Source organism: Notothenia rossii, assembly GCF_949606895.1.
Source record: "Notothenia rossii genome assembly, chromosome: 1".
Classification (NCBI taxonomy): Eukaryota; Metazoa; Chordata; class Actinopteri; order Perciformes; family Nototheniidae; genus Notothenia; species Notothenia rossii.
In genome coordinates, this window is record NC_136912.1 from 96,003,172 (window position 1) to 96,027,464 (window position 24,293).

The 24,293-nt window shown below is 42.9% G+C and overlaps 1 protein-coding gene across 11 annotated transcripts in view; it reads left to right on the plus strand.

Annotated features, from left to right (window-relative positions):
* The window catches only part of fryl (furry homolog, like), a 141,809-nt gene that overhangs the window by 51,846 nt on the left and 65,670 nt on the right, over positions 1–24,293 (plus strand). For 8 of the 11 annotated variants that reach the window (XM_079673730.1, XM_079673721.1, XM_079673726.1 and 5 more), the window contains 13 exons: positions 903–982; positions 2,545–2,625; positions 3,019–3,187; positions 4,333–4,425; positions 7,119–7,217; positions 13,784–13,885; positions 16,675–16,719; positions 19,887–19,990; positions 20,488–20,596; positions 21,846–21,932; positions 23,113–23,284; positions 23,466–23,598; positions 23,685–23,792. In XM_079673730.1, coding sequence (XP_079529856.1) covers positions 903–982; positions 2,545–2,625; positions 3,019–3,187; positions 4,333–4,425; positions 7,119–7,217; positions 13,784–13,885; positions 16,675–16,719; positions 19,887–19,990; positions 20,488–20,596; positions 21,846–21,932; positions 23,113–23,284; positions 23,466–23,598; positions 23,685–23,792 — 1,382 coding nt within the window. The remainder of the gene's footprint in view (positions 1–902; positions 983–2,544; positions 2,626–3,018; positions 3,188–4,332; positions 4,426–7,118; positions 7,218–13,783; positions 13,886–16,674; positions 16,720–19,886; positions 19,991–20,487; positions 20,597–21,845; positions 21,933–23,112; positions 23,285–23,465; positions 23,599–23,684; positions 23,793–24,293) is intronic. The other 3 variants (XM_079673724.1, XM_079673729.1, XM_079673722.1) reach the window with 1 other exon arrangement.

Genomic DNA, 24,293 nt, shown 5'->3' on the forward strand with positions numbered 1-24,293 from the left:
CTGAACATCAGCAGGAGAGGACTCTTTAAAGTAGAGACTACATACTGATATACACCTGAACATCAGCAGGAGAGGACTCTTTAAAGTAGAGACACTACCTACTGATATACACCTGAACATCAGCAGGAGAGGACTCTTTAAAGTAGAGACACTACATACTGATATACACCTGAACATCAGCAGGAGAGGACTCTTTAAAGTAGAGACTACATACTGATATACACCTGAACATCAGCAGGAGAGGACTCTTTAAAGTAGAAACACTACATACTGATATACACCTGAACATCAGCAGGAGAGGACTCTTTAAAGTAGAGACACTACATACTGATATACACCTGAACATCAGCAGGAGAGAACTCTTTAAAGTAGAGACACTACACACTGATATACACCTGAACATCAGCAGGAGAGGACTCTTTAAAGTAGAAACACTACACACTGATATACACCTGAACATCAGCAGGAGAGGACTCTTTAAAGTAGAGACACTACATACTGATATACACCTGAACATCAGCAGGAGAGGACTCTTTAAAGTAGAGACACTACATACTGGTATATACCTGAACATCAGCAGGAGAGGACTCTTTAAAGTAGAGACACTACATACTGATATACACCTGAACATCAGCAGGAGAGGACTCTTTAAATATGTGATTGACTCAGAGAATGTGTGTGTGTGTGTGTGTGTGTGTGTGTGTGTGTGTGTGTGTGTGTGTGTGTGTGTGTGTGTGTGTGTGTGTGTGTGTGTGTGTGTGTGTGTGTGTGTGTGTGTGTGTGTGTGTGTGTGTGTGTGTGTGTGTGTGTGTGTGTGTGTGTGTGTGTGTGTGTGTGTGTGTGTGTGTGTGTGTGTGTGTGTGTGTGTGTCAGTGGCTCTAATATCTCCTCCATGTTCACAGATTCCTCTCCACCCAGTGCCAGATGTTCTCGTACATGAAGTCCTCCACCTGGCGTTCAAGCACTTTAAACACAAAGAGGGGTGAGTGAGCAGAAACACACGGATACAAAAACACACTAATTAACTCACTTTTTTTTTTTCCTGTTGGACTTTTTTGTGTCACTTTCCTCAACACCAACGTGGACTGGCTCTGTGTTTTTGGTGTCACTGAAACTTTCCTCAACACTCAAATGATTTCTGTGTCAGTCACCCATTCATCATGTTCTCTGTCCCTGTTGGCAGTGTCAGTCCTCTGCAGTCTCTTTCTCCTGCAGTGGAAATAAAAGACTCAATAGTCTAACTTTTCCAAAGGAAATGCAGTGCTGTGCAGAAACTCTGTCCAACAGCCGCTTTCAGCCTCAAAGTGGCTAAAGGTCAATACATGACGTCGTGCATTCATTTGCCAATTAGTGACGTCATTGTGCGTTAGTTAGCATAAAGATTAGCGGTTGTGTTGTTGCAGCACGGAGAGACTGTCATGAAGAAAGAGGAAGCTATAGAGCTAACTCTGAATTACAATGTCATATCATATCATACCTGCTGCAGACAGTTCTCTATTTAAATGCTTTATTTATTGTTAGAGAAATGTCTCTGCTCCCCGGCTTCAGCTTCAATCTCAGGATCCATGTATTTATGATCCTCAACAATGGAAGTTGCAGTACAGACAGAGCTGGCTTTTTTCAGAAAATTATGATTTTTCCTAAACATTCTGACGTTTACTCAAAATTCTTACTTTTTCACAACATTTTTACTTTATCACAAAATCTCAAAATGTTTACTTTTTCTGAAAATCTCAAAATTCTTACTTTTCATCAAAATTCTGAAATGTTCTCAAAATCTCAAAATTCTTACTTTTCATCAAAATTCTGAAATGTTCTCAAATCTCAAAATTCTTGCTTTTTATCAAAATCTCAAAATTCTGTGTTTTTCTCAAAATTTCTTACTTTTTCACAACATTTTTACTTTATCACAAAATCTCAAAAATCGTACTTTTTATCAAAATCTCAAAATCCTTACTTTTTCAGAAAATTCTTACTTATCTCAAAATGTTTACTTTTTCTCAAAATCTCAAAATCCTGTCTTTTTCTCAAAATTCTTACTTTTTCACAAAATCTCAAAAATGTGTCTTTTCCTCAAATATTTTTTTTACTTTCACAAAATCGGAAAATTCGGACTTTCTGAATACTTAAAAATGTTAAATCTCCCTGGTCCCCGGCTTGATCTTGAACCTCAGGATCCATGTATCTGTGATCCTCTCCAGAATGGAAGGAGTCATCACATACAGAGCATCAACTAGTTCCTGAACAGTGTCCTTCACATGCTGATATCCAAGAGAGGGAGTTCCACAGTCACAAGATGGAGGAATAGAAAGCAGTATTCAATGTTTACTTCAGATTAGCTCCACGTCAGAAATGAGCGTGCTTGTCATATGTCTCTCTCCATAGAGGCTGAATCATCATGTTAATCACATAGCTATCATATGCCTCAAACAGTCCTGATGCTCTTCTAGGTCATCACACATCCTGTCATGTTCACAGCTGCTGTTGGTACACCTTTGTTATCATGTGTGCTGTGCTCTGATGTTTCTCTGCTGGTCCTAACAGGTACTGCGGCCCCAACACTGGGAATGTTCACATCATCGCAGACCTTTATGCCGAGGTCATCGGAATCCTCACTCAGTCAAAGTAAGACACTGTGTCTGCCTCGCAACTGTTTCTTCTCATTTCCTTTTTCTCTCCGTGTGGGTCTATATCTCTGTGTGTTCAGACGCTGCTGCATGAACTGAGACTGCTATGATTTATGGATTATCAGAAAAGTCAGTTAGTTTGAATCCCACTTGCTTTCCTTTGCTGTTTATCTTCAGCTGTACTTTAATATAACTGAAACACTCAGAGAAAATCTTTAACAACGCAGCTCTAGAGTCAGATCTATAAATGTGTGTAATTTCAGTTTGTTTAGAAGTATTTATCTGTGTGTTTTCTGTGTGTAGAAGTATATATCTGTGTGTAGAAGTATATATCTGTGTGTGTGTGTGTGTGTGTGTGTGTGTGTTAACATATCTCTGTGTGTGTGTGCAGGTTCCAGGCGGTGAGGAAGAAGTTCATCACGGAGCTGAAGGAGCTGCGTCAGAAGGAGCAGAGTCCGTACGTGGTGCAGAGCATCATCAGTCTCATCATGGGCATGAAGTTCTTCAGGGTCAAGATGTACCCGGTGGAGGAGTTCGAGGCCTCCTTCCAGTTCATGCAGGTACGCACACACACACACACACACACACACACACACACACACACACACACACACACACACACACACACACACACACACACACACACACACACACACACACACACACACACACACACACACACACACACTCACACACACTCACACACACTCACACTCACACTCACACACACACTCTCACACACACACACACACACACACACACACACACACACACACACACACACACAGTGTAAATGTATATCTGTGTGTTTTCAGACGTTGCTGGTGAAACATGTCTGTAGTATTTGAATCCCTCTTGCTGTTTATCTTCAGCTGTTCTATAAAATAACGGAAGCACTCGGAGATCATCTTTAATAACGCAGCTCTAGAGTCAGATTTATGTGTGTCTGTTTGTGTCGAAGTATACCTGTGTGTTCTCTCTGTGTGTGTGTGTAGAATTATATCCCTACTAACTGAGTGCACCTGCAGTAAGTGTATGTGTGATGTGTGTGTGTGAGAGGAGTGTGTGTGTGTGTGATGTTAAATTACAGCAGACAGTTGTCTGTATTTTACTGCTGCACCTTTGTTCACACTAAAGCTGCATGAGTTATGGTCAAAGGGTGTGTGTGTGTGTGTGTGTGTGTGTGTGTGTGTGTGTGTGTGTGTGTGTGTGTGTGTGTGTGTGTGTGTGTGTGTGTGTGTGTGTGTGTGTGTGTGTGTGTGTGTGTGTGTGTGTGTGTGTGTGTGTGTGTGTGTGTGTGTGTGTGTGTGTGTGTGTGTGTGTGTGTGTGTGTGTGTGTGTGTGTGTGTGTGTGTGTGTGTGTGTGTGTGTGTAAAGATCACATGCACAGTGTTTAAAAGCTGCAGCTGCTTGAGGGTTGGAAACACTGCTGTATTATTTAATATTTATGTTGAATCATACGGGGGACTTGAGCTGACATTATAATAAATAAATGACCAAATAATAAATCAAATAATAAATGAATAGCTGCACAAACATATTTCATTTGAATTAATAAACTAATAAATCAAATCTGTATTTGTTATTGAAAGCAGCTCCTCCTTACACCTGCAGTTTCCATGTCTCTTAAAGTGTCTGCGTGTTTCCTCTGTGTTGTTATCTGTGTGTCTCTCACCTACGTGTGTGTGTGTGTGTGTCTTTCTAGGAGTGTGCGCAGTACTTCCTGGAGGTGAAGGATAAGGACATAAAGCACGCTCTCGCTGGACTCTTTGTGGAGATCCTCATCCCGGTGGCAGCGGTGAGGAAATCTGCTTCCTGTTTCTCTCCAGGAGGAACCGGCTCTTTGTGTGATGTCAAGAGTCAAGGCTGTTAACATTTAACGATTTCACAGAATTACAGACGGCTTTGAACCAAAAACAGAACGCTGCCAGAAAATATACAAAACACATTTTGGTAACTCTTTATATGAAGGCACACAAATTAAAGGTGGGGTAGGTCATTTTGGAGAAACCAGCTCGAGTGGCTAGAATTTGAAAATACACAGCTGGAAAGAATCTGCCCCTTCCTCACAGAGCCCCTCCTCCAACACACACGAACACGCACATGACCAATGAGGGCACGAGATAAGTTTGTGCACAGATGGAAGGCTGACAGGCAGGTAGGCCATCCAGTTACTTTAGCCGGCTCAGATGATTGGTCGTGCTTTTTACAGCGCCACAGCTTCCACAGATGACATTTTTTAATGTATTTTTTGTCAAAGCACTTCAGATATTCATTGCTATCTGGATGTTAAGAGCATTCCATGGAATATAACAAGTGTATCTCGAGCCGGTTTCTCAAACTTACCTACCCCACCTTTAAGGTACACAAATTCACCATCAACTAGTTGTTAATTAACATGCTTATTAGCAGTTTATTGGCTCTTTATTAGTCATTATAAAACACTTATTAATGCTTTATTCTGCATGACCATATTCTACAAGCAATAAGCCATTAGTTGAGAGTTTCTCCTCAATAACCCTCTAATTAGTGCTGATTTATTGTTAGTAAGGAACTTGTTGTTCATGAGTTTGGGTCTTAATATGTTCTGCTCAGTATGGGCCTAATGAGGCAGCAGTACCACAAGAATAGTCTCCCATAATAACACTTATGATCTCTTCTTATGGAACAAGTATGGATGGGTATCGTTAAGGTTTTAACGGTACTACTACTTTTACCGATACCGCTTATCGGTCCGGTCTTTTAACGGTACTCTTATCGGTTCTTTTTGAGAAAAAAAAAAGGTAAACTAATTGTGAACGAAACTAACATTGCTTTTTATTTCAATTAAATACATAAAACAATGTTTTAACAAACCGTATTAAATCATGTGATGACAGAACTCTGAACAGAATAGCTGAAACTTTAACAGAATAAATAACTCAGTTTCCTCTAATCATTAACCCATGTTTGAATAATTGAGTTAACGTTTACTCGGGGATGGGGGGGGCTACAGAGCTCTCGTGAATGGGGGGGGGGCTACAGAGCTCTCGTGAATGGGGGGGGCTACAGAGCTCTCGTGGATTGGGTGGCTACAGAGCTCTCGTGGATGGGGGGGGCTAGAGAGCTCTCGTGGATGGGGGGGGCTACAGAGCTCTCGTGGATGGGGGGGGGGCTACAGAGCTCTCGTGGATGGGGGGGCTACAGAGCTCTCGTGGATGGGGGGCTACAGAGCTCTCGTGGATGGGGGGGGCTACAGAGCTCTCGTGGATGGGGGGGCTACAGAGCTCTCGTGGATGGGGGAGCTACAGAGCTCTCGTGGATGGTGGGGCTACAGAGCTCTCGTGGATGGGGGGGGGCTACAGAGCTCTCGTGGATGGGGGGGGCTACAGAGCTCTCGTGGATGGGGGGGGGCTACAGAGCTCTCGTGGATGGGGGGGGCTACAGAGCTCTCGTGGATGGGGGGGGCTACAGAGCTCTCGTGGATGGGGGGGCTACAGAGCTCTCGTGGATGGGGGGGCTACAGAGCTCTCGTGGATGGGGGGGGGCTACAGAGCTCTCGTGGATGGGGGGGGCTACAGAGCTCTCGTGGATGGGGGGGGCTACAGAGCTCTCGTGGATGGTGGGGCTACAGAGCTCTCGTGGATGGTGGGGCTACAGAGCTCTCGTGGATGGGGGGGCTACAGAGCTCTCGTGGATGGGGGGGGCTACAGAGCTCTCGTGGATGCGGGGGCTACAGAGCTCTCGTGGATGGTGGGGCTACAGAGCTCTCGTGGATGGGGGGGCTACAGAGCTCTCGTGGATGGTGGGGCTACAGAGCTCTCGTGGATGGGGGGGCTGCAGAGCTCTCGTGGATGGGGGGGCTACAGAGCTGCTAGAAAGACAGTGGAACCCGGTGCATTCCTCCGTCTGGATGTGGAGAGCTTTGATAAAGGTTTAGACAGATTGCTCCGTCTCATACCGGGGCTCGGTACCCGTCCCTATAACAGAAAATGAAACTGTAATTGTTAATTGTGTCTAAATAACTCAAAATGAGGTATTTCTAACTCAGACTATATTCCCTATTTTTTTTAAAGTGAAGTATTGTTCAGAACAACTCTAATATGCATTATGCATCTTCTTTTTGTTTGTATGTTTATCATCAGTTGTACTTTAAAGCAGATGAGTGTCTCTTGGCGTAAAGAAGTGGAATTCTTTACTGAATGATTTAAAGGGCTCTGAGGACATTTCTGTGTTTAAGAACATGTATAAAGAAAGCGTAATGAGGCCGTATGAAGTTGGTCTGGTTTTATGTTTCAGTGTTTCGAAGCACTGTGACTGAAAGAATGTTGCTTTCATTTTACTTATTTTAAAGAAGGGGCAGGTCAAATAAGATGTTCTTCTCCCTGCTCCTTTCCACCATGCGCTATTAAAAATAAAATCAATAAGTGAACATGTTTTTGAATAACTGCCACGTGGGGAATAAACAAAATAAACAAATGTTGATATTGACCCTCCATGTTGTGTGTGCAGGCGGTGAAGAACGAGGTGAACGTGCCGTGCCTGAAGAACTTTGTGGAGATGTTGTACCAGACGACCTTTGACCTGAGCTCCAGAAAGAAGCACTCGCTGGTAATATTTACATTTCATTATGTCCTCTCTTCCTCCCCGCCCTCCCCCAGCTTCACTGCTTCCTGTTTCTCTCTTCCTGTATTTCATTCAGACCAGCTGTCATCACCACCCACAATGTTTCTGCACAAATAAACCTCATTGTTAGTTCATGATGCACAAAGCCTTATTAGGGCCATTGTGGGTTATTCTGGGATGTAGGGTACGGGAGGAAATCACATGAAGTGGAGCCATTCGGTTCCTCGACCAAAGAAGGAGTTTTCTCATCTTTTCACTTTAATCACAGAGAGAATCTTCGAGCTAATATGTGACCTGCTCTATCCAAATCAGTCGCATTGACCCGAAGACTCATTTTGAGTTGTATACACTGCTGGAAAGAGGAGATTCCTAGCTTTCTAATGATATCAGGAGTGTTCTTATTCTCCAAATATTAAGCGAAATATATCACATTATATAATGACTGTCACCGAGTCATCATTTTGAGAAAAAGGCCTTCAAAGTTTCCTCTTCTCTGGAATCCATCGATCTGATTGGTTATTAGCAAATGATCAAAATACTACGGAGGGAAGATAGTTTGTTTGGATTACTGGTCTGGGAGGTGTGTGTGTGTGTGTGTGTGTGTGTGTGTGTGTGTGTGTGTGTGTGTGTGTGTGTGTGTGTGTGTGTGTGTGTGTGTGTGTGTGTGTGTGTGTGTGTGTGTGTGTGTGTGTGTGTGTGTGTGTGTGTGTGTGTGTGTGTGTGTGTGTGTGTGTGTGTGTGTGTGTGTGTGTGTGTGTGTGTGTGTGTGTGTACCCTCAGGAGATACACCGGCTGTTGTTATTCCTGCGGTGACGTTAAGTTACTCCGTTCTCCGCTTGTAATACCGAAGCTTCAAAGTTGTATTTATCATCTGAATTTACCGAAACAAGTTTAATATTCTGAAAGCCAAGACTTTGTTTATTTGAAATCAGATGAAAACAAACTGTAACGGACCCTGCCGTGTTATTTATGATTACTATACGCCTTACATTCATAATGTCAGCCGAAGGGAGGGGGGGGCGGCGTGTGGAACAACAGCTTGCCTGGCATCTTCCCTTTCCAAGCTTAAAGAATGTATTTATGGTGTGATGTTGTAAATAAAAGTTTCATATTCTGAAAGCCAAGACTTTGTTTGTTTAAAATCAAACAAAACGGCCGAACTCCGAAAAAAATTTTTTTACGCAAATCCACGTTTATTTTGAAATGAGCCGTTGAGACTTCCGACTGATTTCCATAGAGCGGGTCACATATATTCTTTTATATATAATCCCAAAGAGAATTTGAGAGTTTGTCGTAGCAACTTAAGATCTTCGTTTACATTACATTGCATTTAGCTGCAAAGCGACTTACAATAGAGAGGCGAAGTCCCGCCCATCTACTTCCGCCCCATGGGACCTTATTTCTGAAAAAGTATGCATTGAAGTCAATGGAGAGAGAGAGATTATCTTTCGATCCCGTTTGAATTGTGCCATGAATTACACATATGATGTTTGTCAATCTTAAAAAATAATTTCCATGTCAAAAAAGTCACAGTTTGTCGTAAAACCGTTGAAATATAAGACTTTGAAAAATACGCAACTAAAGACTACAAATCCCAGAGTCCCGGTCCCGCATGCTGGCTCTTAGGAACCCACTAACTCCCCTTGTGTGTGTGTACAGCTCTCAACGTGCCCAGACTTGGAGTGATTTTCACCTCTTTTAATACTTTCCGCCTCGTTCTGAAAGAAAGAAGTGAAATGTGACGGCCGTCTGGGTGTGTGGTGCGAGACGGAGATGTAGTTCATTGAGCGTTTCACACAAAGTGTTACTTCAAAGTTTTTACACAGTTTTTAATTTTTTTGACTTACAAAATTATCTTTTAAATTGACAAACATCATATGTGTAATTCGTGGCTCAATTCAAACAGGATCGAGAGATAATCTTTCTCCATTGACTTCAATACATACTTTTCAGAAATAAGGTCCCATGGAGCCCCCCAGGAAGGGGAGGGACTTCGCCTCTATGAGTGCATTTGACCAACAAGATACAACCTTGAAGAAAACAGAAGGTTTCATAGAGCCAAAACATTTCAAGGTTCTTTATTGTCTAACTAACAGCTACAGAGTAATTATGTCGTTGAAATCTTAGGTCACAGACTTCTCCCACAATGCAACACAATAATACAGATAAGAACACAATATTCAAACAATATTAAAGTATATTATATTAAAAGTAATACAAAAAATAAAAAAGTGAGAAAGAAAAAGTGGGATAGTGCAGTACGAGTCTATATGCAAGTTAATGGAATGATATATTAGATCAGTGGTTCTCAACTGGTGGGTCGCGACCCAAAAGTGGGTCACGGACCCGTTTCGAGTGGGTCACGGACCCGTTTCGAGTGGGTCACGGACCCGTTTCGAGTGGGTCACGGACCCGTTTCGAGTGGGTCGCGGATGTGAGTGAAGAACAGTTCTCCTCTTTACTCTTCTCTCAGCGAGATGTCAGAACAAAGTGAAAAACAAACAATGGCATAAAATATTATTAATATGTCGGGTAGTAATAGATTTATTTATTTTCTTCTCAGAGTGTACTAGAATGTATAGTTAATGTTAGTATTCCTAAAAATCTCCTGGGGGGAATCCCCCCCCCCCTGCTGGGGTTGGGTTTTCAGCATGTCCTGTGTGAAGCAGACCCTCCTCATAGAGAGTGCCCTTTCTGTGTGAAGCAGACCCTCCTCAAAGAGAGTGCCCTGTTCTGTGTGAAGCAGACCCTCCTCAAAGAGAGTGCCCTGTTCTGTGTGAAGCAGACCCTCCTCCTGTTCTGTGTGAAGCAGACCCTCCTCCTGTTCTGTGTGAAGCAGACCCTCCTCATAGAGAGTGCCCTTTTCTGTGTGAAGCAGACCCTCCTCAAAGAGAGTGCCCTGTTCTGTGTGAAGCAGACCCTCCTCCTGTTCTGTGTGAAGCAGACCCTCCTCATAGAGAGTGCCCTTTTCTGTGTGAAGCAGACCCTCCTCAAAGAGAGTGCCCTGTTCTGTGTGAAGCAGACCCTCCTCCTGTTCTGTGTGAAGCAGACCCTCCTCAAAGAGAGTGCCCTGTTCTGTGTGAAGCAGACCCTCCTCCTGTTCTGTGTGAAGCAGACCCTCCTCCTGTTCTGTGTGAAGCAGACCCTCCTCAAAGAGAGTGCTCTGTCCTGTGTGAAGCAGACCCTCCTCATAGAGAGTGCCCTTTCTGTGTGAAGCAGACCCTCCTCAAAGAGAGTGCCCTGTTCTGTGTGAAGCAGACCCTCCTCAAAGAGAGTGCCCTGTTCTGTGTGAAGCAGACCCTCCTCCTGTTCTGTGTGAAGCAGACCCTCCTCCTGTTCTGTGTGAAGCAGACCCTCCTCATAGAGAGTGCCCTTTTCTGTGTGAAGCAGACCCTCCTCAAAGAGAGTGCCCTGTTCTGTGTGAAGCAGACCCTCCTCCTGTTCTGTGTGAAGCAGACCCTCCTCATAGAGAGTGCCCTTTTCTGTGTGAAGCAGACCCTCCTCAAAGAGAGTGCCCTGTTCTGTGTGAAGCAGACCCTCCTCCTGTTCTGTGTGAAGCAGACCCTCCTCCTGTTCTGTGTGAAGCAGACCCTCCTCAAAGAGAGTGCCCTGTCCTGTGTGAAGCAGACCCTCCTCATAGAGAGTGCCCTGTTCTGTGTGAAGCAGACCCTCCTCAAAGAGAGTGCCCTTTTCTGTGTGAAGCAGACCCTCCTCAAAGAGAGTGCCCTGTTCTGTGTGAAGCAGACCCTCCTCATAGAGAGTGCCCTGTTCTGTGTGAAGCAGACCCTCCTCAAAGAGAGTGCCCTTTTCTGTGTGAAGCAGACCCTCCTCAGAGAGAGTGCCCTGTTCTGTGTGAAGCAGACCCTCCTCAAAGAGAGTGCCCTGTTCTGTGTGAAGCAGACCCTCCTCAAAGAGAGTGCCCTTTTCTGTGTGAAGCAGACCCTCCTCAAAGAGAGTGCCCTTTTCTGTGTGAAGCAGACCCTCCTCAAAGAGAGTGCCCTGTTCTGTGTGAAGCAGACCCTCCTCAAAGAGAGTGCCCTGTCCTGTGTGAAGCAGACCCTCCTCAAAGAGAGTGCCCTTTTCTGTGTGAAGCAGACCCTCCTCAAAGAGAGTGCTCTGTTCTGTGTGAAGCAGACCCTCCTCAAAGAGAGTGCCCTGTTCTGTCTGAAGCAGACCCTCCTCATAGAGAGTGCCCTGTTCTGTGTGAAGCAGACCCTCCTCAAAGAGAGTGCCCTGTTCTGTGTGAAGCAGACCCTCCTCAAAGAGAGTGCCCTGTTCTGTCTGAAGCAGACCCTCCTCATAGAGAGTGCCCTGTTCTGTGTGAAGCAGACCCTCCTCAAAGAGAGTGCCCTGTTCTGTGTGAAGCAGACCCTCCTCATAGAGAGTGCCCTGTTCTGTGTGAAGCAGACCCTCCTCATAGAGAGTGCCCTGTTCGATGTGAAGCAGACCCTCCTCAAAGAGAGTGCCCTGTTCTGTGTGAAGCAGACCCTCCTCAAAGAGAGTGCCCTGTCCTGTGTGAAGCAGACCCTCCTCAGAGAGTGCCCTGTCCTGTGTGAAGCAGACCCTCCTCAAAGAGAGTGCCCTGTTCTGTGTGAAGCAGACCCTCCTCAAAGAGAGTGCCCTGTCCTGTGTGAAGCAGACCCTCCTCAAAGAGAGTGCTCTGTCCTGTGTGAAGCAGACCCTCCTCAAAGAGAGTGCTCTGTCCTGTGTGAAGCAGACCCTCCTCAAAGAGAGTGCCCTGTCCTGTGTGAAGCAGACCCTCCTCATAGAGAGTGCCCTGTCCTTTGTGAAGCAGACCCTCCTCAAAGAGAGTGCCCTGTCCTGTGTGAAGCAGACCCTCCTCAAAGAGAGTGCCCTGTTCTGTGTGAAGCAGACCCTCCTCAAAGAGAGTGCCCTGTTCTGTGTGAAGCAGACCCTCCTCAAAGAGAGTGCCCTGTTCTGTGTGAAGCAGACCCTCCTCAAAGAGAGTGCCCTGTTCTGTGTGAAGCAGACCCTCCTCAAAGAGAGTGCCCTGTTCTGTGTGAAGCAGACCCTCCTCAAAGAGAGTGCCCTGTTCGATGTGAAGCAGACCCTCCTCAAAGAGAGGGCCCTGTTCTGTGTGAAGCAGACCCTCCTCAAAGAGAGTGCCCTGTTCTGTGTGAAGCAGACCCTCCTCAAAGAGAGTCCCCTGTTCTGTGTGAAGCAGACCCTCCTCAGAGAGAGTCCCCTGTTCTGTGTGAAGCAGACCCTCCTCAGAGAGAGTCCCCTGTTCTGTGTGAAGCAGACCCTCCTCAGAGAGAGTGCCCTGTTCTGTGTGAAGCAGACCCTCCTCAAAGAGAGTGCCCTGTTCTGTGTGAAGCAGACCCTCCTCATAGGAAGACATCAAAGGTTATTGACATTTCATTCCTCATCATGTGAGGCCAGATAGTTCGCCTCATGGCAGAACACTGTTTGCTGAAACTCACAGCCAGAAGAATGGCAGACACAGATAGCCTTCATCGTAACTTCCTTCCACTCATCCTCTCTTCCTGTGGTGTCGTAAAACCCCCTTCTGTTTATCACTCAAACATTTACATGACATTCTCAGGATGCAGCAGCTACATGTAGGATTACAGCCCGTCCACACTTCAGCTTCCACAGCTTCAAAAACGCTTTCCAACGCGTCACCCCATTCACTTTGTTCAACTTCTGAAGCTTCGATGGAGGCGTCAGCCAATCAAATCATATGCCAGTACAAGCTCTAGCCAATCAAAACGCTGCTTGTGTGTCAGGGGCGGGAGATTCATGTGATTGGTTGTTGGTCGAGCTTCAGACACGCCCACCGGCAAGCTTTTTTTTTATCTGTAGCGTGGACGGGCCGTTACACTGTGTTAAGCTTTAATACCATCATTGCCATAACCATTAGTATTTAAATGAGCTTTTTCTCTTAATCAAACCACGGACATCTTGGAAATTGGTATTTTTTCTCACATGTTTTATTTTTGATTCCCACAAATCTATCACTTCATGTATTTGTATCAGAGAATATCCTTTTATTCGTGTTAAATCATCATTAATCTCTTTATTCTTTATTTTCTGATCTTTTTCTTGTGCATCTCAGAGAACTGACCCATTTTTATTAGTGGATTGTTTTTCCAGATTTATTTATTTACAATTTTTGTATCAGACGGTATCCTGTTTTTTTATCTCGTAAATCTACCGTTATTCTTTTTTGATATTTAAAAGAAAATACAAAGTGTAGGGTATGTATGAGTTCCATGTATATTTGTGTATGTTATTATACTCATTACCATTATGTGTTGTGCTTTAATTGACCTGATGCCATGCTAGTTGATGTCTATGTATCATTTTTTTTTAGCATTGTTGTGTTTTAGGGTTTGTGTTTCTAGTGTTTTCCAATGTGGTAAATTAATATAGACAGTGGCAAAAAAGGAAATGGACGTTTCCTGACCTTCGAGGAAGAACGTGACACTTGTCCTCTTTGAACACATGTTGACGGGAGCGTTATGAGGTGTGCAGGTTTTAGATTCCTCAGAGTGTTTATGGCTGTATGTTCCTCTGTGTTTCTGCAGGCTCTGTACCCGCTGGTGACCTGCCTCCTGTGTGTCAGTCAGAAACAGTTCTTCCTCAACAACTGGCACATCTTCCTGCAGAACTGCCTGTCGCACCTCAAGGTACCCCAACCCCCCCTGATCACTGAAATACTGCACTATGACAATTACTTTATTCTCTGCAATGCTAAAGTCAGCGTACAAATCGAAGGAATCTCGAGCTTCTTGATGAAACTTCAAAATACATGTTCTGTTTTTGGTGTGATGGTGCTCTGACTGCAGGGTGTGCTCTGTGGTTCTGTCGAAAGATCATAATGTACCCCCTCCCCCCAATATGAACAGCACTTGATTTAATGTATACAAAAATATAATAAGTGGGAAGAAACTGAAATTGAGTCCTTAAACCCTGGAGGTCAATGGTTTTCTGAATGTGTTTTTGGTTGTTATCCTGAAATAAGGTCTGTGGTTAACACGAGCTGAAGAGATTTTAATTCTACGTCATAAAATAAGTCAGTAAATAGTATACCACACTGGTGGATTAAAAACAAGTGTCTAAATGAGACGACTAAACGCCATCACGCCCAACATTAGCTTAGCGTGAAGTCATGTGACCGTGCTGTAGTTCCTTTATAGCCCAACATTAGCCTCCTTTAGCTTAGCGGTGGTGACGTGAAGTCATGTGACCGTGCTGTAGTTCCTTTATAGCCCAACATTAGCCACCTTTAGCTTAGAGGTGGTGACGTGAAGTCATGTGACCGTGCTGTAGTTCCTTTATAGCCCAACATTAGCCTCCTTTAGCTTAGCGGTGGTGATGTGAAGTCATGTGACCGTGCTGTAGTTCCTTTATAGCCCAACATTAGTCGCCTTTAGCTTAGCGGTGGTGACGTGAAGTCATGTGACCGTGCTGTAGTTCCTTTATAGCCCAACATTAGCCTCCTTTAGCTTAGCGGTGGTGACGTGAAGTCATGTGACCGTGCTGTAGTTCCTTTATAGCCCAACATTAGCCTCCTTTAGCTTAGCGGTGGTGACGTGAAGTCATGTGACCGTGCTGTAGTTCCTTTATAGCCCAACATTAGCCACCTTTAGCTTAGCGGTGGTGACGTGAAGTCATGTGACCGTGCTGTAGTTCCTTTATAGCCCAACGTTAGCCACTTTTAGTTTAGCGGAGGTGACGTGAAGTCATGTGACCGTGCTGTAGTTCCTTTATAGCCTAGCGTTAGCTTCTTACTTCAGAAATCTAAAGAGGTGTTCATATGTGGAGATTATCCTGCTGAACTAAACGTTTTTTTGACAGAGATTATTTTCTGACAATAATCCAAAATCACATGGAGAGATCCCATTGGACCAGGGGGATGCTGCCTTCAGGGACCAACACAGAAATACCACATCCCTGCTCCACTCTATAAACCATTAGTATTATCTCAAGTGCTGTTTGATCTCCAGTCTGTTAATGGCTCCTTGTAATCTGATTACACAGAAATCATTCCTAACCCTCCTCCTCCTCAGTGATTTCCCTCCTGCAGGTTGTGTGATCTCGTGGTGGATAGATTTCAGATTTTGTTATGGTGTTTTTTTGTATTAATTGAAATGGCTGTCTGTCTCCTCAGTGATTGGTTCTCCTTCACATCGTAATCATGGGTTTGATCTTAAAATGGAAATGGTGAAATGAGATGGTGATGCTGATGATTTTTGAGCGTAGTGATGATTTCAGTAATTCAGGGCTTCCTTTCCAACCAGTGAGTTTAACCCTGTGGAGGCCTCTTTATTAAAACATGGCTTCAACTATTGTGTGGCTCCACAGGGTTAAATAAAGGAATCGGTGTTTGAGTTTCTCGTGGATCTGATGATCGATGATTCCTCCACTGTCCGCTCTGCACCTGAAACATCTTTCTTTCTTTTTAATTTATGTTCCACCTTTTTCCATTCCCTCTCTAAATGTCCCGTACGTCTTCTCCTCTCTCTGTGTCTCATTTAAACCACAGCACACCTTCTTTCTGCTTCGTTTCACTTTTTTAAGTTCAGATTTCTCTCACTATATGTTGAATTATGTTGAAATACAAATGGACTGTTTTATTAACGGCATGATGGGGATGCCTGATCAATGCATTTTATAACCTAGCTTCATTGCGAGTGCCACCGTCAGAGAACTCTAAGACTCTTAATATCAGTTTTTTACCTCAGTTATGTGACCGCGGTCATATCAGTGTCATGTATGGTGCATAATAAGAGCATTTATTCATGTCATTCCCACAAAAGAAGGATCACAATACGACTAAATTGTGCCATTTTAATTCCAAGAAGCCCAATGTTTGTTATATGTAAAATAAATGCTGCTAAATATTGATTTAAAAAAAAATTAAGAACAAAGATTACAGACGGTTTGTTATTCTAAAATCTAAACGTTTTGACTTTTTTCTGAAAACCTCAGAATCTTTTTGTGCATGGAAATTCTAAAATAATTCAGTAAATGTCCAAATTCCGACTTTTTTCTGAAAATCTCAAATTAATCTATTTTTTCTACAAATTTCCAAATTCTGACTTTTTTTCTGAAAATGTAAAAATTCTGACTTTTTTCAGAAAATCTCAAATGTTCCAACTTTTTTTAGATATTTTTTTATTTAAGTTAAGAACGAGGACTAGTCGTTTTATAAAAATAAAGAAAATGCCCGTACATTTTTTTTCTAAATGCAATCCAGAGGTATTACATTTTTTTTAATAATAATTTATAATATGAATAAATCTCAAAGTCTCTGATCAGGACCTCCTCTCATGCCTCTAACTCCTCATCAGCAGTCCGTTGTGTATTTCTGTTTCTCACTGACATGTTTGTTTAGTTTTTCTTTAACGTGCATGTGTCCCTCCCCCCCACCCCCCACCTCCACTCTGTCTCCTCTCACGGCGCCTCGCTGCAGATGCCGTCTAACAACAGCATCCGAAAGCAGATCGAGACGCTGCAGGTGAGTGCCGCGCTGCACCTGAACGCAGCGCTGGGTCCCTGGTGCATCATGGGTAGTGAGTGTGTGTGTGCAGAGGAAGCTGACAGGTCGCTGGGTGGTTCATGATAAACAGATTATAGCTGGTTGTGCTTTCTTCCCGTCAACTCCTGTCCTGGTTTGACTCTTTATAAAGAATCAAGTATACCCAGTTTCACCTTTAATCCAACTTAAGTTCAACGCACAACCCTTTTCTTTTTCTTTCTGGCATTTCATGTTCATAAAACCTCATTAACACTTTATTAAACCTTATTTTTGAACATTAAAGAGTCCTCTCCTGCTGATGATCAGGTGTATATCAGTATGTAGTGTCTCTACTTTAAAGAGTCCTCTCCTGCTGATGTTCAAGTGTATATCAGTATGTAGTGTCTCTACTTTAAAGAGTCCTCTCCTGCTGATGTTCAGGTGTATATCAGTATGTAGTGTCTCTACTTTAAAGAGTCCTCTCCTGCTGATGTTCAGGTGTATATCAGTATGTAGTGTCTCTACTTTAAAGAGTCCTCTCCTGCTGATGTTCAAGTGTATATCAGCATGTAGTGTCTCTACTTTAAAGAGTTCTCTCCTGCTGGTGTTCAGGTGTATATCAGTATGTAGTGTCTCTACTTTAAAGAGTCCTCTCCTGCTGATGTTCAAGTGTATATCAGTATGTAGTGTCTCTACTTTAAAGAGTTCTCTCCTGCTGATGATCAGGTGTATATCAGTATGTAGTGTCTCTACTTTAAAGAGTCCTCTCCTGCTGATGTTCAAGTGTATATCAGTATGTAGTGTCTCTACTTTAAAGAGTCCTCTCCTGCTGATGTTCAGGTGTATATCAGTATGTAGTGTCTCTACTTTAAAGAGTCCTCTCCTGCTGATGTTCAAGTGTATATCAGCATGTAGTGTCTCTACTTTAAAGAGTTCTCTCCTGCTGGTGTTCAGGTGTATATCAGTATGTAGTGTCTCTACTTTAAAGAGTCCTCTCCTGCTGATGTTCAAGTGTATATCAGTATGTAGTGTCTCTACTTTAAAGAGTCCTCTCCTGCTGATGTTCAGGTGTATATCAGTATGTAGTGTCTCTACTTTAAAGAGTCCTCTCCTGCTGATGTTCAGGTGTATATCAGTATGTAGTGTCTCTACTTTAAAGAGTCCTCTCCTGCTGATGTTCAGGTGTATATCAGTATGTAGTGTCTCTACTTTAAAGAGTCCTCTCCTGCTGATGTTCAGGTGTATATCAGTATGTAGTGTCTCTACTTTAAAGAGTCCTCTCCTGCTGATGTTCAAGTGTATATCAGCATGTAGTGTCTCTACTTTAAAGAGTTCTCTCCTGCTGGTGTTCAGGTGTATATCAGTATGTAGTGTCTCTACTTTAAAGAGTCCTCTCCTGCTGATGTTCAAGTGTATATCAGTATGTAGTGTCTCTACTTTAAAGAGTCCTCTCCTGCTGATGTTCAGGTGTATATCAGTATGTAGTGTCTCTACTTTAAAGAGTCCTCTCCTGCTAATGTTCAGGTGTATATCAGTATGTAGTGTCTCTACTTTAAAGAGTCCTCTCCTGCTGATGTCCAGGTGTATATCAGTATGTAGTGTCTCTACTTTAAAGAGTCCTCTCCTGCTGATGTTCAGGTGTATATCAGTATGTAGTGTCTCTACTTTAAAGAGTCCTCTCCTGCTGATGTTCAGGTGTATATCAGTATGTAGTGTCTCTACTTTAAAGAGTCCTCTCCTGCTGATGTTCAGGTGTATATCAGTATGTAGTGTCTCTACTTTAAAGAGTCCTCTCCTGCTGATGTTCAGGTGTATATCAGTATGTAGTGTTTCTACTTTAAAGAGTCCTCTCCTGCTGATGTTCAGGTGTATATCAGTATGTAGTGTCTCTACTTTAAAGAGTCCTCTCCTGCTGATGTTCAAGTGTATATCAGTATGTAGTGTCTCTACTTTAAAGAGTCCTCTCCTGCTGATGTTCAGGTGTATATCAGTATGTAGTGTCTCTACTTTAAAGAGTCCTCTCCTGCTGATGTTCAAGTGTATATCAGCATGTAGTGTCTCTACTTTAAAGAGTTCTCTCCTGCTGGTGTTCAGGTGTATATCAGTATGTAGTGTCTCTACTTTAAAGAGTCCTCTCCTGCTGATGTTCAAGTGTATATCAGTATGTAGTGTCTCTACTTTAAAGAGTTCTCTCCTGCTGATGATCAGGTGTATATCAGTATGTAGTGTCTCTACTTTAAAGAGTCCTCTCTTGCTGATGTTCAGGTGTATATCAGTATGTAGTGTCTCTACTTTAAAGAGTCCTCTCCTGCTGATGTTCAGGTGTATATCAGTATGTAGTGTCTCTACTTTAAAGAGTCCTCTCCTGCTGATGTTCAGGTGTATATCAGTATGTAGTGTCTCTACTTTAAAGAGTCCTCTCCTGCTGATGTTCAGGTGTATATCAGTATGTAGTGTCTCTCCTGTGACATGTCTCCATGCTTTAGACCCCGTTCACACGAGGCCGTAACAAAACGATAGAAACGGACCCCGCAAACGATAACGGGTCCCAAGGTGGATAGATCTGCAAACGGAGCGCTCTGGGGGTCAAACGGCTCCGTGTGTACGCCTCTATACGATTATTTTCTGATAATGATGAAATAGCCCCGCCTCCCCCCACCTGTGTATTTTGTGGCGGCAGAAGCGCCACTTACAGGCCCGGCATATGTACTACAGCGTTTCCAGCGGTCTCGTGTGAACGGACACGTTACTGAATCGAATGCGTGTGAACGGAAGACGTTTTAGAAAACGCATACGTGTGTAAAGTTAACGTTCCCGTGTAAATGGGGTCTGAATGTTCAAAAAGCTCTTTATTGTTCTCATACTGCCTGTGCTGCAGCTCCTCTTTTCACCCTCTGTCTGAAACCAGAGCTGCTCTGATTGGTTAGCTGGCCGACAATAGGAGCGTGAGTGTTCCATAGTGATGTCACTATGTTGGGGAAGTAAACAAAGGAGTCCAGTGGAGGCTTTTTGTTTAGATGTGACTGAAACTCTTCAGTGAGAGGCTGACAGGATCCCAGTGTTTTGTTTTGATATGAGATTCTTTTCAAGATAACAGCAGTTGGGTAGAGACATTTATAAATAATTATATTTATTATGTATAATTAGTGTCTCTGTTGCCCCCGCAGAACAAAGACCCCAAAATGTCGCGCGTGGCTCTGGAGTCCCTGTACCGACTGCTGTGGGTCTACATCATCAGGATCAAGTGTGAGAGCAACACCGTCACACAGAGGTAAACACACACTTTTTGATTTCAACACAATTCAGACCCTTTTTTACTGAAAATCAAACGGTTCAGATTCTGAATTCTGACTTAAAAAAAAAAAAAAAAATCTAAATTCTGAATTTTTTCATAAAATTTCTAAATTCTGATTTTTTTTCATAAAATTTCTAAATTCTGATTTTTTTCATAAAATCTCTAAATTCTTTCGAAAATGTTCAGAATTCTGACCTTTTTCATAAAACCTCAATATTCTGACTATTTTCATATAATCTCAAAATTGAAAAATTCTGACTTTTTCATAAAATTTCAAAATTCTGATTTTTTAATAAAATCTCAAAATTCTGACTTTTTAGAAAAAAACAATAAATAGCAAAATAATTGTCTAAATATAATTCATTAAAAAGAGACATTTCTACAAAATTGCAGTAAATGTGGGACGCCTCTCCTCGCGTAGTCCCTGATCTGTCTGTGGTGTAATTCATCCTAACCCTCCCTCTCCTCTCCAGTCGTCTGCTCAGCATCGTCTCGGCTCTGTTCCCCAAAGGCTCTCGCAGCGTCGTTCCCAGAGACACTCCGCTCAACATCTTCGTCAAGATCATCCAGTTCATCGCTCAGGTGAACACTGCACACCGTTTGTGTTTATATATATATATTTATATATTTATATTTCTCTGTCAGATTCACTTTAAACAGTCAGGAAATCTTGCCGTGACCAATAACAGCAAGGAGCGATTTCTTGGAATTTAATTGATTTTATCTTTTTATTTCACATTCTTACTTTTACTTTTTTTGTTCATACAAATGTAATTTATCTAAAAAAACATTATTATTTTTATGAATGATAAACGTGATTTCCCCAGAGACAAAAACACATTGTGATTTGGATGACTGATATTTAGCAGGGATTTAAATGCAGTGCTATGTTTAATTTGATTTGAAAATAATCAGTCCCTTAAGGCAGGGGGGTCAAACTAAATGTCATCACGGGCCACATCAGCATTATGGTTACACTCAAAGGGCCGGTTGTAACTTTATACATATACATATATAAATATATAATATATATGAAATAATGCATTATATTATATTATTGCCTCTGCATTGGATTTTTATCAGATTGGGTAATAACTTCATAATGAACTACGTCTGAAAGCAGAAGTCTAGGGCAAATAATTGCAATTGTCTTCAGTGCGAATGTCCCAAAATGAGATGCATTGTGGGACATGTAGTTTATGGGCAACGTGCTTCTGTAAAATAAGATGAGATGGAGCTTTATTAATCCCCGTGGGGAAATTCAGCAGTTTAACAGCAACAGGGTGAGATTGAAAAACAGCAAAGATTCACACAGATTAATACAATTAAGGATAAATCAAAGATAAAAATAAGAAATAACTATAAAATAAGAAATTAATTAAATTAACATATATAGATATACTGTAAAGCAGCATGTAACCGTATGATAAACGTATTATATTCTTTGCAAGCTCTTGCGGGCCACATCAAAGGAAGTCGTGGGCCGGATTTGGCCCCCGGGCCTTGAGTTTGACACCCCTGCAAACCAGTGGATAATCTCATATTGATCATAACAACGAGGATTAAACTGTCTATACTGCTGTCTTTAGCCCTAACGTGTGTGTGTGTGTGTGTGTGTGTGTGTGTGTGTGTGTGTGTGTGTGTGTGTGTGTGTGTGTGTGTGTGTGTGTGTGTGTGTGTGTGTGTGTGTGTGTGTGTGTGTGTGTGTGTGTGTGTGTGTGTGTGTGTGTGTGTGTGTGTGTGTGTGTGTGTGTGTGTGTGTGTGTGTGTGTGTGTGTGTGTGTGTGTGTGTGTGTGTGTGTGTGTGTGTGTGTGTGTGTGTGTGTTGCAGGAGAGGCTGGACTTTGCCATGAAGGAGATCATCTACGACCTGCTGTGTGTGGGCAAATCCCACAAAACCTTCACCATCAACCCCGAGGTGAGGAGGGGACCTCAGAGTTCACATGTTGGTCCCTCTCTAACCCCTGGTCCAAGTCTCTATCACCGTGAGCTCAGCAGCTACAGTGCAGATATGGCAATGAAAAACTGAAGTCCCAGGCTCCTCCAACAGAGCAACGTGAATGTGTATATAGGACATAGAACTGATACAAATGATAAAATAGGCCAAGAGAATGTTTTGAGATGTGCAAGAAGAGTCTATACACAAGTACATGGAATGATATATAGATAAATAAATTTCAAACAGATGAATGTTTATCAGAATTTTGAGATGTTGAGAAAAAGTCAGGATTTTGAGAAAAATACATCATTTTGAGGAAAAAGTCTGATTTTTTTTATTTATTTTGACAATAAAAAAGAAAAAGTATTTTGTAAATGACAGGATGTATGATTACATAGAAGAACCGGTATTCCTCCATCTTGTGACTGAGTAACTCCCTCTCTTGGATATCAGCATGTGAAGGACACTGTTCAGGAACTAGTTGATGCTCTGTATGTGATGACTCCTTCCATTCTGGAGAGGATCACAGATACATGGATCCTGAGGTTCAAGATCAAGCCAGGAACCAGGGATTATTAACATTTTAAGTATTCAGAAAAAGTCATATCTTTTAGAAAGTGATATTTTTTTATATTTTTTAGAAAGTAATATTTTTTATATTTTTTTTGAAAAAGCCATATTTTTTTGAAAAGGTCAGAATTTTGAGATTTTGAGAAAATCAGATTTTATTGGGTTTTGGGAAAAATACAGAATTTTGGGTAAAAGTCAGAATTTTGAAAAAAAGTCAGCATTTTTAGAGAAATTTGAGAAAAAGTCAGAATTTTTAGAGAAATTTGAGAAAAAGCCATCATTTTTAGAAAAAGTCAGGATTTTGAGATTTTTAGGAAAAAGTCTGGATTTGGATAAAAAGTCAGAATGTTGTACATGACAGGATGTACTCCTTTCTATTCCTCCATCTTGTGACTGAGTAACTCCCTCTCTTGGATATCAGCATGTGAAGGACACTGTTCAGGAACTAGTTGATGCTCTGTATGTGATGACTCCTTCCATTCTTGAGAGGATCACAGATACATGGATCCTGAGATTCAATCTCAAGCCGGGACCAGGGAGGTTTCTCTAACAGCGTTTAATAGTGTTGTGGTCTCCTCTCCCCCTCCAGAGGATGAACATCGGGCTGAGGGCCTTCCTGGTGGTCGCTGACTCTCTGCAGCAGAAAGACGGAGAGCCTCCGATGCCGACAACGGGCATCACCATGCCGTCAGGAAACACGCTGCGGGTGAAGAAGATCTTCCTGAACACCACGCTCACCGACGAGGAGGCCAAGGGCATCGGTACGTAACCCTGAACTCCTCTCAGCTCGTCTCCCACAGATACCACAGAAACCATTACTGTCAATAACACACACCTTCTGCACGTCGCTTATATTTTCAAACGTGCATCATGAGCCGTTTCCTCGTGTTGCACCTCAAACACAAGCCCTCTGTGTTGACTCACACTCCTCTGTGTGTGCAGGCATGTCTCTGTACTACCCTCAGGTGAGGAAGGCTCTGGATAGCATCCTGAGACACCTGGACAAAGAGGTGGGCCGCTCCATGAGCATGACCAACGTGCAGATGTCCAACAAGGAGCCGGAGGACATGATCACGTACGTCCCTTTTTAACATAGATGTATAAACATATATCCAGTGTGAGGTACCTGTCCAGGTGTTCATCCTCATGTCTGTGCCTCAGGGGGGAGAGGAAGCCCAAGATCGACCTCTTCAGGACCTGCGTGGCCGCCATCCCCCGACTCATCCCCGACGGCATGAGCAGGCAGGACCTCATCGAGCTGCTCGCCAAGTAAAACACACTTTAATATCAAATATAGCATTTGAAAAGGTTTCAAAAAGCTTCTTAATTAAAGCTTATTAAAAAAAAAATGCTTGATTATTCTAAAGGTCCTAAAAAAAGGTCCTTCATATATTTTAAAATGTCTTTGAAAAAAAAAAGTACCGGAGAGCTTTAAAGCCAGCTGTTTCAAGACACTATATAATGTGAATTTATAAATGAGATGTCCTTCTCCCCCTCTCCTTCTCCCCCTCTCTTTCTTCCCCCTCTCCCCCTCTCTCTCTCCCCCCCTCTCTCTCTCTCTCCCCCCCTCTCTTTCTCTCCCCCCCCCCTCTCTCTCTCTCTCTCCCCTTCTCTCTCCCCCTCCCCCCCTCTCTCCCCCCTCTCTCTCTCCCCCCTCTCCCCCTCTCCCCCTCTCTCTCCCCCCCTCTCTCTCTCTCTCTCTCCCTCTCTCTCTCCCCCCTCTCTCTCTCTCTCTCTCCCCCCCCTCTCTCTGTCTCTCTCCCCCTCTCT